Source organism: Jatropha curcas, chromosome 5 (genome assembly GCF_041381405.1).
Source record: "Jatropha curcas cultivar XTBG-Jc1 chromosome 5, XTBG_Jcur_1.0, whole genome shotgun sequence".
In the NCBI taxonomy this organism is placed as follows: Eukaryota; Viridiplantae; Streptophyta; class Magnoliopsida; order Malpighiales; family Euphorbiaceae; genus Jatropha; species Jatropha curcas.
Window position 1 is genome coordinate 24,664,382 of NC_143155.1, and position 12,120 is coordinate 24,676,501.

At 30.5% G+C, this 12,120-nt stretch overlaps 3 protein-coding genes across 3 annotated transcripts; all 3 read right to left on the reverse strand.

Annotated features, from left to right (window-relative positions):
- Positions 1–6,308: 6,308 nt before the first annotated feature.
- Positions 6,309–8,559, reverse strand: LOC110008734 (uncharacterized). Its single transcript, XM_089721958.1, has one exon. The coding sequence runs from the start codon at positions 8,557–8,559 to the stop codon at positions 7,273–7,275; it is 1,287 nt and encodes a 428-aa protein (XP_089578084.1). The 3' UTR covers positions 6,309–7,272.
- Positions 8,560–9,492, reverse strand: LOC149496444 (putative pentatricopeptide repeat-containing protein At1g26500). The gene has a single exon (XM_089721345.1). The coding sequence runs from the start codon at positions 9,490–9,492 to the stop codon at positions 8,560–8,562; it is 933 nt and encodes a 310-aa protein (XP_089577471.1).
- A 788-nt stretch (positions 9,493–10,280) lies between these two features.
- LOC119370879 (proteinase inhibitor-like) lies at positions 10,281–10,805 on the reverse strand. The gene is made up of 2 exons (XM_089721923.1): positions 10,656–10,805; positions 10,281–10,567 (listed from the first exon to the last, which is right to left on the reverse strand). The coding sequence occupies exons 1-2, from the start codon at positions 10,675–10,677 to the stop codon at positions 10,374–10,376; spliced, it is 216 nt and encodes a 71-aa protein (XP_089578049.1). The 5' UTR covers positions 10,678–10,805; the 3' UTR covers positions 10,281–10,373.
- Between the last annotated feature and the right edge of the window lie 1,315 nt (positions 10,806–12,120).

The following is a 12,120-nucleotide window of genomic DNA, read 5'->3' on the forward strand; positions in this document are numbered from 1 at the left end:
TAAATTTTATCATGACAAACTCGTTCCTCATATATAGTCGAGTTTATGGCAACTTTACCTTAAATGTATATATGCTATATCCAGCGATGCATGTAAAGTTGCAGAAATGAAGATTCTAATGCTTTGGACAATGCTTAGGATTTGGTGTGGGAATTTGAGTGCAAGGGTTGGGCCCTGAAGATTCTACAGGTGCTTTCTGCGGAATATCCACCACCTTCTTATTAGCTGCAAATATTTGCTTATCAGTGCGATGCAGAGTTCTTGCAGTTACGATAGGATTAATATTGAGAATAATAATGAGGAGCAAGATCAAGGTTGCCATTTTCTTGGTATTCAGGCAGAGCAGTTTGCTAGTTGATGAATCCATTGCTGTCTATCAATAATAAAGATCAGAGAAAAAGGAGATGATCTTTTTTTCTAAGGAGAGGAAGACAATTGTAAGGGTTTGTGTCTGTAAGGAGAGTATGCGGTTTGGTATATAGTGTAAAAAGGAAGTGGGTGCAATCTCGAGGAAAATCCAAGGAAATTCTTACAAAGTTTATATCTTCAAGGAAAGCTTCCTCATTAAGAATCCTATACATTGCCTTGATTTCCATTATCGTTTTTAAAAAATAATTTCTTATTTTCGTGATCACTTCCTGAGAAATGGTTAGAGACGTCAGTGCTACCACTTGCATTGATATCTTTGTGGGTCCCGAAAATATATGGGACAACTCAAGAGGGGTCAATTGGATTTTCTAAAAATTGAAATAAATTTTAGAAATTCTAAACAAGAATTAGAATTCTAAGTGCAGCGGAAAACACACAGAACTTTGTGAGAATAGAATATGGGTTAGAATCACCTCACAATGTTCTAATTGCAAAAGATAGTAATTCTGTGCAAAGTGCAACTATTGATTAGAACAGCTTTACACTGACTTATATCCTATCAGAGCTTCTCTATGAAGGAAAGTTATCGATATTAGAACTTCCTCATAAAGTTTGCAAAACTATATAAAGCTATGTGAAAGATAGTTATTAAAATTCAGAACTTCTTCACAGAGCCTTAATCAAATATTAAAGTAACTTTATGATGGAAAGTTATCAGGATTAGAACATCCTCATAAAGTCTAGAAAATAAAATAGAAACTCAAACAGTGAATTATACTGGAAATAGAACAACAGGTAGAACATTGTATATTCACTTTATTAGAATACCAGAGTTCTAATGTTCAGAATAGGTAAGACTTATTGTCGTTTTAGAACATCTAAATTATTAACAATTTCAGCGTTTCTAAAAAATTAAACAAGAGTGTAAAAGAGACAGTATCAACCAAACTTCAGAAATAAAGAGATCAACACCGAGAGTTATAGTGGTTCGGCACTAACTCGCCTACATCCACTCCCCAAGACGCATCTTGAGATCCTCAACTAAGTTATCTCTTTTAAAGAGTAAGAGACAAACCAACAGTACAAGGCAATAGATCAAAAACCTAGATCTACCCTCTTTGTCCCACTAGATTTTCCAAAGGTTCTACTTAACCTCAACACTTTCTGTTTTTGGTAGAGTACAGAAAACTCGATTCAAGGCATTACTATCCCACACAAGGAGAGGGTCGCTTGATAACCTCTATCTCAATAGCTTCTAACCTAAGCTATTACACAAAAAAGTTTAACAAATAAATAGTTTGTCTACTATAGATTACACAATCTAAATAGACAGAAAAAAACGCCCATATAAGCACAGGAAAAATAATTTTATCAGATTAGAAGATCGATTAGAACACAGAACTGTTTTTTAAAAGTAATTGTAAAAATTCTTTTCACTTTAAATATTGAAAATGTTAAGAGTAGAGATGAAAAGAAAATGGGGGTACAGAGTAAGTTTTGAGAGATAATGATTCGCAATGAGAGAGTGCTCTTAAAACAAAAACTCTTATTTCACCAAATGTTTAAGGCGTGAACGTTCCTTTATATAGAAAGCAAAGAAGCTGTCGCCTTTTGAAAAGAGATTAAAATCAGAATATCTTCTTTCCTTATTTAGAAGATATGAAAATCTTTGTTACCAAAAATTATTTTATCCCTTTTTGGTAAGAGAATAAAACCCGATTTTCACTTTCCTTTAGAAAAGATTTTCGACAGCGTTTATTTTGGAAGGATATTTTTGCGGAAGGATACTCTTACTAAAACCGAAAGAGATTCTCTTTCGTTTTTAAGGTAAGAAAATAATTTTAAGTGTATTAGATCTTTCAAAATATATTTCCGAAAAGAGAGTGATTTGTATTACCAAAAAACATTAAGAGAAGAAATCTCTTTAGTTTTAGGAAAATAAATCTTTTCGATTTAAAGGAATATTTTCGAAAATAAATTATTTGAAGAAAACTAATTTTCCGAAAAATATTTTTGAGAGAGAAAAAGATTTTTGTGCTCATATATGAATTTTCTCTCTATTCTACAAAGTTTCCTAAATACCTAGCTACTAGGTTCTTCGAAATCTTCACACTCAATTGTAGGGCTTGCCTTGTACGATTTCTTTCCAAAGAAATTCTGCATAAAATAAAATTAGCACAAATAACATAATTTTAAATTTATTTTTTTTGAATTAATCATCAAAATCCGAGACTTAGAAATTGACCCTTGAGCCAACAATCTTACGCTTTCTAGAAAATAGTGGAAGGAAAATAACCGAAAGAAAAAAAGAATTATTCTTTCTTTGATATATTTTACTATTGTATATGTATATGGATGGAGGAGAAAAAAGGTAAAAAAAAAAAATACAATTTTTTCATTAAACAATGCAATTTTTTTAAAATCCATCCACCATTTTCTTTCCAACCAAGAGAGATTCCAATTTTATCGGAATGCAAGGACATAATGCGTGTTTTAAGGGAGTGTTTCTTCCTTTAATATTTTTCCTTGCATTTTTCTTTCTGATCCTCGAGTATACAGTACCTACCACCTCCTTGTCATGTGCATCATCCATGCCAACCATCAAGAAAATTCCTCGTAAACCGTAATCAAGATATATAATAATAATAATAATAATAAATAGTCATGCACTTAAGTGGAAATAGAAATGTGCAAATGAATGGATTAAAATCTAATACCATCCCTTAATTTCTTGTATTAATTTGGATTTATAAATGTGCATGTACTCTTCCAAGCAAAATGTCTGTAGGACAACAGTTAAATTCCAGTTAAACCATAAGCTTATTTATTTGTCTGAATTGAAATATCAATCTCATATCTACAATAATTAATTGTTTTAAGACACACCAAACACTGAATTGTTAAGAAAATTGAATGCGTACCTTTTTAATAACAATATATATATATATATATATATATATATATATTTGTTTTTTTCTTTAAGAATTTTTTATTATAATATGACGAAGAGCCTATTTAATGTTATTTTGTAACATAATTCTAGTTATGTAATTGAAAATATAATTTTTTTGAATTTGTATTAAAAATAATTTAATTCTACATGATTACAAAAAAAAAAACATAGTTATTTCCAAAAGGTTTTATATATAATTTTCTTTTCCAAATTTAACTTTTTTTTTCATAAAAATTTCATATATATTACAAAAAGGGAAAAAAAAAACTTCTAACTTTTAGTTTATTTTTTCAATAAATTCAACTAAGGAAAGTACTCGGTTGTCTTGTCAAACTTTGCATGGGCTTGCGCTTATGGGGCCGAAGGAGTTGATACACCTCCTACTTTTCCTTTCTGTTTTTTTTTTTTTTTTTTTTTTTTTTTTTTTTTTTTTTTTTTTTTCATTTTGTCTCTCTCTCTTTTCTTTTTTCTTTTTCTAAATACATACTATGTAAACGAAATTAAAAATCTAAAAAATTTTATTTCAATTATTTAATTTTTAAATAATTATAAAATATTAAATATATTCAAAAAAATTATTAAATAAAATATAATTTTTTTAAGAAGAATATAAATTTGATGTTATTCATATAAATATATAAAAAGAAATTTAATTATTGTAATCAGAAAAAAAAAATATAAATCTTGTTTTAAAACCCTATGTCATTTTTCAATTTCAAAATAGAAATGAATTCCCCCACTTGCGATAATTTAATATATAGATGAAAATGAGAGGAAACATCATCTGAATATGACAAATTAATATATGGATTCATATGAACTTCCTCCTCCAATGGAGTGTTGGCTGTCTCTTTTCACAAATAAATCAAGGATTATATATTATGTGGTGTTGAGGTGCAAACACCAATTTTTAAGTTGATTATGTTGGTACAATGGTTAGATTATGTGTGTTTAATAAAATAATTTTCGATAATAAATAATTAGTCTATTTGAGTTCAACCGTTAACTCTACAAAAAAAAAAAAAAAATCATTCAATCTACGAAAAAATATTTATGGGTATAGTTATAAATCTCGAAGTGATATTTATTTTGTACTAAAAAAAAAAGTATGTTATTGTAAACCGATAATTTATGTTATTATATAGACTCTAAAAATTCAATACAAAAACTTCAACAGTGAGCATTATATATGAATATAAGAGTCCTGGATATGCAAAAAATAATTCCAATCTTGAAGATGCAATGCAATAATATTAAAATTACCCAATACTTTTTTTTTTTTTTTTTTGAGGCAGAGATATTGAAAGAAAATGATAAAAACGTTATTCTAATTTGAGGAATTATAGCTATAATTAATCTATAAGTATAAGAAATACAGTTAAAGTAGAAGCAACGCCTGTTTAGTATTGCCATGGTTTGAGATATATAAATTAACATGCATTTTAAAAACTGTCATTTTAATAAAAAGTATTATATTTCTGTCCCATTTGCATTTTTTTTTTTCAAAAAAGGTGTGCAATTGAGTTATATTTTGGAAGTTTGTGTTTTAGAAATTTCAAAGCAATTTTCTTTCACTCGGACAATTTCCTTTATTCACTCTATTTCGACGCGATTTGAAAGAATAACGCTTGTCGGAATCAACAGCTTTGATGACGTTTATTTTCTATTAAATTTTTTATTTTTTATTTTTTTTCTTAATAAATAAATAACATTTATTTGTTTAATTTTTTTTTCTTTCCTTTTTAGGAAACTTTTTTTTAAAAATAAAAAATTAATTTTATGAAACCACAAATAATGATTTCTGTGATTGTGATTTCTGTTTTTATTCTACATTCCTCCTTTTTTTTTTTCATTTTTTATAAGACTTGTTCTCATCAAGTCATATTATTATTATTATTATTATCTAAAATATATAAAGATTAATTATTATCCCTCGGAGCCTAACATTTCCGATTTCCGAATCTAAATTTTTCATATTTGATATAATTGAAAATTTATTTAAAACTTCACATTTTTTTAACTCTATAAAATTAAAATTTTTTAACTAATTATTACCGTCTGAATGAAAAATTAATGGAAAAAATAGAAGGGATGAGGTTAGAATTTAAAATCAAAGGAGGCAAATGGTTAAACCACATAAACTAAGTCTGAAAATAGTTTTTTTTTTTACATAGTTTTTAATGACTTAAGATATATATAAATATATATTTTTTAATTCCGTTGAACCGCTCAAACCATGATCAATTATCAATCTGACTTTATTCAGGTATAAAACCACTATCTGAAGCTAATAGATCTGAAGTACGAGTTAAAGAAATTGCATATTAAAAATAAATTTTATAACTGAGCTAAATATAAATGAAAATTTTTATTTATAAATAAAAATTTTCAATGATTTAAAAAATATGAAATGAATTTAATTTGTATTTATTCCAAATATCTAAGAAAAAAAAAAACAAAGAAGGGTTTTCTAGATGATCACGAAACTTGAATATGCTTTAACTTTCTCCATCTTTTGGTAGACAGATACGGAATATTTCTTTTTCCATCACTAACTAATCAAAATTTTTCTGGACCTGGCTTTTTGTCTAGCCGAAAAAGTTCTTGTTTGTGATATAACACTCAATAACTATAATAACTAAATCTCTTTTATTGAACCTTCTGGTTTTTGAAAACTTGGTTTACTTAATATTTAACAACAATTAAATCATGGGACGAGGAATCTGATTCGCATTTTTTTTTTTTAAATGAGTTTGAGAGTTTTATCATTACGGACATAATAAATCTTTGCTTGGAACGTTTTAAGTCAGCCCATAATTTATGTTATTGTAAACCGATAATTTATGTTATTATATGGACTCTAAAAATTCAATACAAAAGCTTCAACAGTGAGCATTATATATGCAACGAGATGTATATGAATATAAGAGTCCTGGAGATGCAAAAAATAATTCCATCTTGAAGATAAAATGCAATAATATTAAAATTAGTACAATTAAAATTCTTCCATTTCGAATTACAATTAAACAATTGTTCAATTAACAGCAACAGTTTTATGTTGCCTTTTGAACAAGAACAGCAAGTGTTTTGCTATTGAGAATGTGAAGGCATTCGGTGACACATTTCTGGCTAACATTTCATGGTTAAGGTCAATAACTTTTACAGTCTCATTATTTTGGCATAAACCCAGCATCAATGTATTAAATGTGACCACATCTGGAATGCAGCATTTTTCCTCCATTTTCAAAAATAGATCATTTGCCTTCTCCATTTGTCCTTCTTTACAAAATCCGTTGATCATGGTATTATAGGTCACAACATTTGGAACGCAGCCTTTATCCTCCATTTTAAGAAATAGATCATTTGCCTTCTCCAGTTGCCCTTTTTTACAAAATCCACTGATCATGGCACTATAGGTCACAACATTCGGCACGCAGTCCTTCTCCTCCATTTTCAAAAATAGATCATTTGCCTTCTCCAGTTGTCCTTCTTCACAAAATCCGTTGATCATGGCACTATAGGTCACAACATTCGGAACAAAGCCCTTCTCCTCCATTTTCAAAAATAGATCATTTGCCTTCTCCAGTTGTCCTTCTTCACAAAATCCGTTGATCATGGCACTATAGGTCACAACATTCGGAACAAAGCCCTTCTCCTCCATTTTCAAAAATAGATCATTTGCCTTCTCCAGTTGTCCTTCTTCACAAAATCCGTTGATCATGGCACTATAGGTCACAACATTCGGAACAAAGCCCTTCTCCTCCATTTTCAAAAATAGATCATTTGCCTTCTCCAGTTGTCCTTCTTCACAAAATCCGTTGATCATGGCACTATAGGTCACAACATTCGGAACAAAGCCCTTCTCCTCCATTTTCAAAAATAGATCATTTGCCTTCTCCATTTGTCCTTCTTTACAAAATCCGCTGATCATGGTATTATAGGTCGCAACATCAGGAGCGCAGCCCCTTCTCCTCCATTTTCAAAAATAGATCATTTGCCTTCTCCAGTTGTCCTTCTTCACAAAATCCGTTGATCATGGCACTATAGGTCGCAACATTTGGAGTGCAGCCCTTCTCTTCCATCTCCAAAAATAGATCATTTGCCTTCTCCGATTGTCCTCCTTTCCAAAATCTGCTGATCATAGTAATATAAGTCACAGCATTTGGAACGCAGCCTTTCTCCGCCATTTTCAAAAATAGATCATTTGCCTTCTCCATTTGTCCTTCTTTACAAAATCCGTTGATCATGGTATTATAAGTCACAGCATTTGGAACGCAACCTTTCTCTGCCATTTTCAAAAATAGATCATTTGCCTTCTCCATTTGTCCTTCTTTACAAAATCCGCTGATCAAGGCACTATAGGTCACAACATCTGGAATGCAGCCTTTCTCCGCCATTTTCAAAAATAGATCATTTGCCTTCTCCAATTGTCCTCCATTACAAAATCCACTGATCATGGCACTATAGGTCACAACATCCGGAGTGCAGCCCTTCTCTTCCATCTCCAAAAATAGATCATTTGCCTTCTCCAATTGTCCTTTTTTACAAAATCCGCTGATCATAGTACTATAAGTCACAGCATTTGGAACGCAACCTTTCTCTGCCATTTTCAAAAATAGATCATTTGCCTTCTCCAATTGTCCTTCTTCACAAAATCCGTTGATCATGGCACTATAGGTCACAACATTCGGAGTGCAGCCTTTCTCTTCCATCTCCAAAAATAGATCATTTGCCTTCTCCAATTGTCCTTTTTTACAAAATCCGCTGATCATAGTACTATAAGTCACAGCATTTGGAACGCAACCTTTCTCTGCCATTTTCAAAAATAGATCATTTGCCTTCTCCATTTGCCCTTCTTTACAAAATCCGCTGATCAAGGCACTATAGGTCACAACATCAGGAGCGCGGCCCTTCTCCTCCATTTTCAAAAATAGATCATTTGCCTTCTCCAGTTGTCCTCCTTTACAAAATCCGCTGATCATAGTATTATAGGTCACAACATCTGGAATGCATCCATGATCCTGCATTTCCAAAAATAGATCATTTGCCTTCTGCAGTTGCCCTTGTTTACAAAGTCCATCGATCATGACATTATATGTATTTGAATCTAGTGACATCTCATGATTGTCGCGAAGCTGCATCTTACTAAATAGCTTCAGTGCATCCTCACCCTTACCTGCCCGGAAAAGACCACTCAACATGTTAAATGTATCAGGTTGCACACCCAGATCCACCATCTAGATGAATAAGAATTTAGCATCTTCCCACTCACCCAAAGAACATAGACCTCGTAACAGTGAGTTATACACAAACACGTCAGGAAAAATCCCCATATCTTTCATTTGCACAAAAAGCTCTTTCGCCTTTTCCATCAAACCATCCTTACAAAGACTATCAATTATATAACCATAAGAAAATTTATCAGGCTTACAACTCAGGCCAGATTCACCATTCCCATTAAACATCTTTGGAAGCAACTTAAGAGCAATAACTGTGTTCCCTGTTCGACACAACCCGTTAATCAATGTATTCCATGTAATCGCATTAGGCCAACAACCAAACACGCCCATTTTATTGAATAGCCTAATTGCCTCACTAATTTTATGTTCCATACACAATCCCCAGATTAAAGAAGTAAAGGTCACAATATCTGGACTATAACCCCTTCTGATTATCACTGCCAAGACCACAAAACCATCACAAACCCTTTTCACATTGCAACAGCTATTAAGCAAAGTATTCAATACAGTGATACATGACAACAAACCAATCGAATTCATTCTTTTGCAAACAGAAATAACAGTAGAATAATCCTTATTTTTAGCTAGAGCCCTTAACAAAAGATTGAATGATGAGATTGCAGGAGTGAGTTGCATCTGAATCATGTGATCACAAAACTGAATTGCTTCTTGGGAAGTGACATTACCTGAATGACAATTTATGTACAAGAATCTCTCAAGAGGGGTTAACTTTTGGGGGTCGGGGATTGATATTTTCGGTATAGTGTTGGAATTGCGTGAGCCTTCATCTGAGTTCTTGGGATTTGAAGTAGTGTGTGTTTGTCGATTAGTCAACAAGGAAGAAAGCTTACCGCTTGAATCAATTGTTGAAGAAAGCGACGATGGACCAGCAATAAAACGTAGAGACGATCGGGGGTTTTTGGAGACCATTTGAAATCGAGTTAAAGGAGTGCCCTTAATTCAGTCTGCAAAAAATGAGGTTTCTTTTGCTGCGAGAGGATCAAGATTTTAAGACGGAAAGGAAGTGAAGAACTGAAGATGCACAACGTATGATTTGTCGGCCAGGAGATGAAAGATGGAAACGATGCTGGAGTCAAGGGTTTACGCTAATGAAACGGATGAAACGACATTGTTTTAATTATTAAATATTTTTGCAATAATTTCTTTTTTTTTTTTTTTTTTTTTTTTTTGGTAGCCTCCTGTTTTTACATAAAGTCATTTTTCAGTTGAAGATTTTGTCAATATGTAATATTTTTCATACATTAGTTTACATCGATGCTTAATTGGTTAAAGATGTTAGCCTCTATTTTATTTTTTATTTTTTTTTCCCTATTGGCTTCATTATATATCTGATAAATTTTGCATTACAATAATTAACTTTGCATTCATAGATATTACTTATAAGAAAATAAAATTGTTAAGCTTAATTGGTAGAATCAATTAACTATAAAAATAAATATCACACATGTAGAAAGTGCGTGAGTCATATAGATTAGGACGTCTTTAAAAATTATATAATTTTGCCAAATTGTATGTTATTCTTAATCCGTGTGTATGCATTTTGTGTGTTTATGATTAAACTTGTGTGATATATGAATTATTTAAAGTTAATCTATAAATGTTCTAAATTTTAAATAAATAAATAATGAGAATTGTCATTTACATTTAAATATTTTTAAATTATAATAGCACATTCATATATGCATTCGATAGTATAATTAAGATAAGCATTCATAAATATTGAAGGGAACTTTTATTTCATTACAATTCAAATCATTTCATTTATTCAGAAATGAAATAAAATCATGGAATTAACCGACTGTAGGAACTTGAGTCACAACACCATATTCATTGACCCATACCCACACCCTGTTGCACCTAAAATCCTCAATCACTCCAGTTCCTTCCTTCACCACAATTGCATCTACATTTGTATTCTCTTTCTCTATCGTAGCAGCTGCCGCTTCCCCGTTTGTTCCTAACAGTTCCGGCCATGAGCTCTTACCTACAAATTTCAATTTCCACGTAACAAATTAAAAAAAAAAAAAAAAAGGGTCAAGATCAAATAAACCTCATTAAAGCAAACTAATTACCTGGACATAATTCTCTAGCCATTGTCTTTCCTGTATTGGTATCTCCCTCTCTTCCTTCCCAATGTATTATGTTCAATGAAATTATAGATTTGTTGGTTGCAGCAGTGGATTTATATAGAAGTACCTCGCCGACGCATTTGAATTCTGACATTTTCTTGCCTGTACGTGTTTTTCTTGAAGAGCTTATCCTATTACTTCTAGGTTATAAATCTACACGTATATATAAATCTTACCAAAAATAATATGCATGAAGTCGTACTTTGACCTTTACAAGATCATTATGGAGGGAGTGTTGGTTACTTGTGCCTATTGCAGACTTCATACGAAATATAATATAGTTGTTAATTCTTTATTATTATTATTATTATTATTGAACATCAAATTATTATCATTATGTATTTGTATGACATGAAGCAACAAACCGAACAATTAAATTTGTTGACTATCACATTAATCAATTTTTAATATAATTACTTATGGTAAAACGTAATATACGTAAATAAATAAAAACTATAATCTCTACCGTCATTTCTCCTTTGATTCCTATCAGTTCTGGTCATAAGCTTTTTCCTGGATATTTTAATTAATAATTTTTTAACAAATTAATTGAACATTTATTATATAATTATATTTATGCATAAAAACTAATTAAAAGAGGGCATTAAGGAGTGCTTACCATGCACGTGGATTATCTGCAATGATGGTCCCTTCACTTGCTTTGTTTTTCTCTTTGATGTTTTTAGGGCTGTTCTATAAATCAGATGACGGAGATGATGAAAATTTTAGAGGAATTGCTTGCTTTGATAGATTACTTCTTCCTTTCTTTTTTTTATTTAGAGAAGTTGAAATGAAACGGTTGAATAATAATGGCCAGCTAAGCCATAGTCAAGACATTTGAAGGTTTGACTTTTAATAAGAGTATTATTTCACAATTCAACGTATATCTATAAGCATTTGGATTCATATTTCACAATATTTTTTTTTCTATTTAGATAATACTTAGAAAATCGCAATAATATTATTAATTATTTTATTGTAATTTTATCCTTATCTATATATTTCCTTAAACTTGTCTTAATTATATGAGCATTAATTAAAGGTAATTTAGTTAAATACCTTTATTTTTTCAGTAATTGAAATAATTAAATCATTTTCCTAATTTTTTTAAAACGTAAAAAATTGTCAAATTTAATGTACGGAGAGCACGTATACATTTGGATTGATTTGCTTTTCAATTTTCTTTCTTCTACTCACTAATTGCAGTATCTGCTCAAATCTTAATCTTTTTGTTGTATACATTTGCAAAATAGCTCAGCGTTTTGGTTAACATTTGTCTTATAAGAACATGAAAATTGTCACTCTAGGCGGAATGACTATAAGAATAAATGAATTCATAAAAGTTTTAAATTTCAAAAAAATTAATAAAAGAAATGAGGAGAACCGAATACATAAATAATCATTTAAA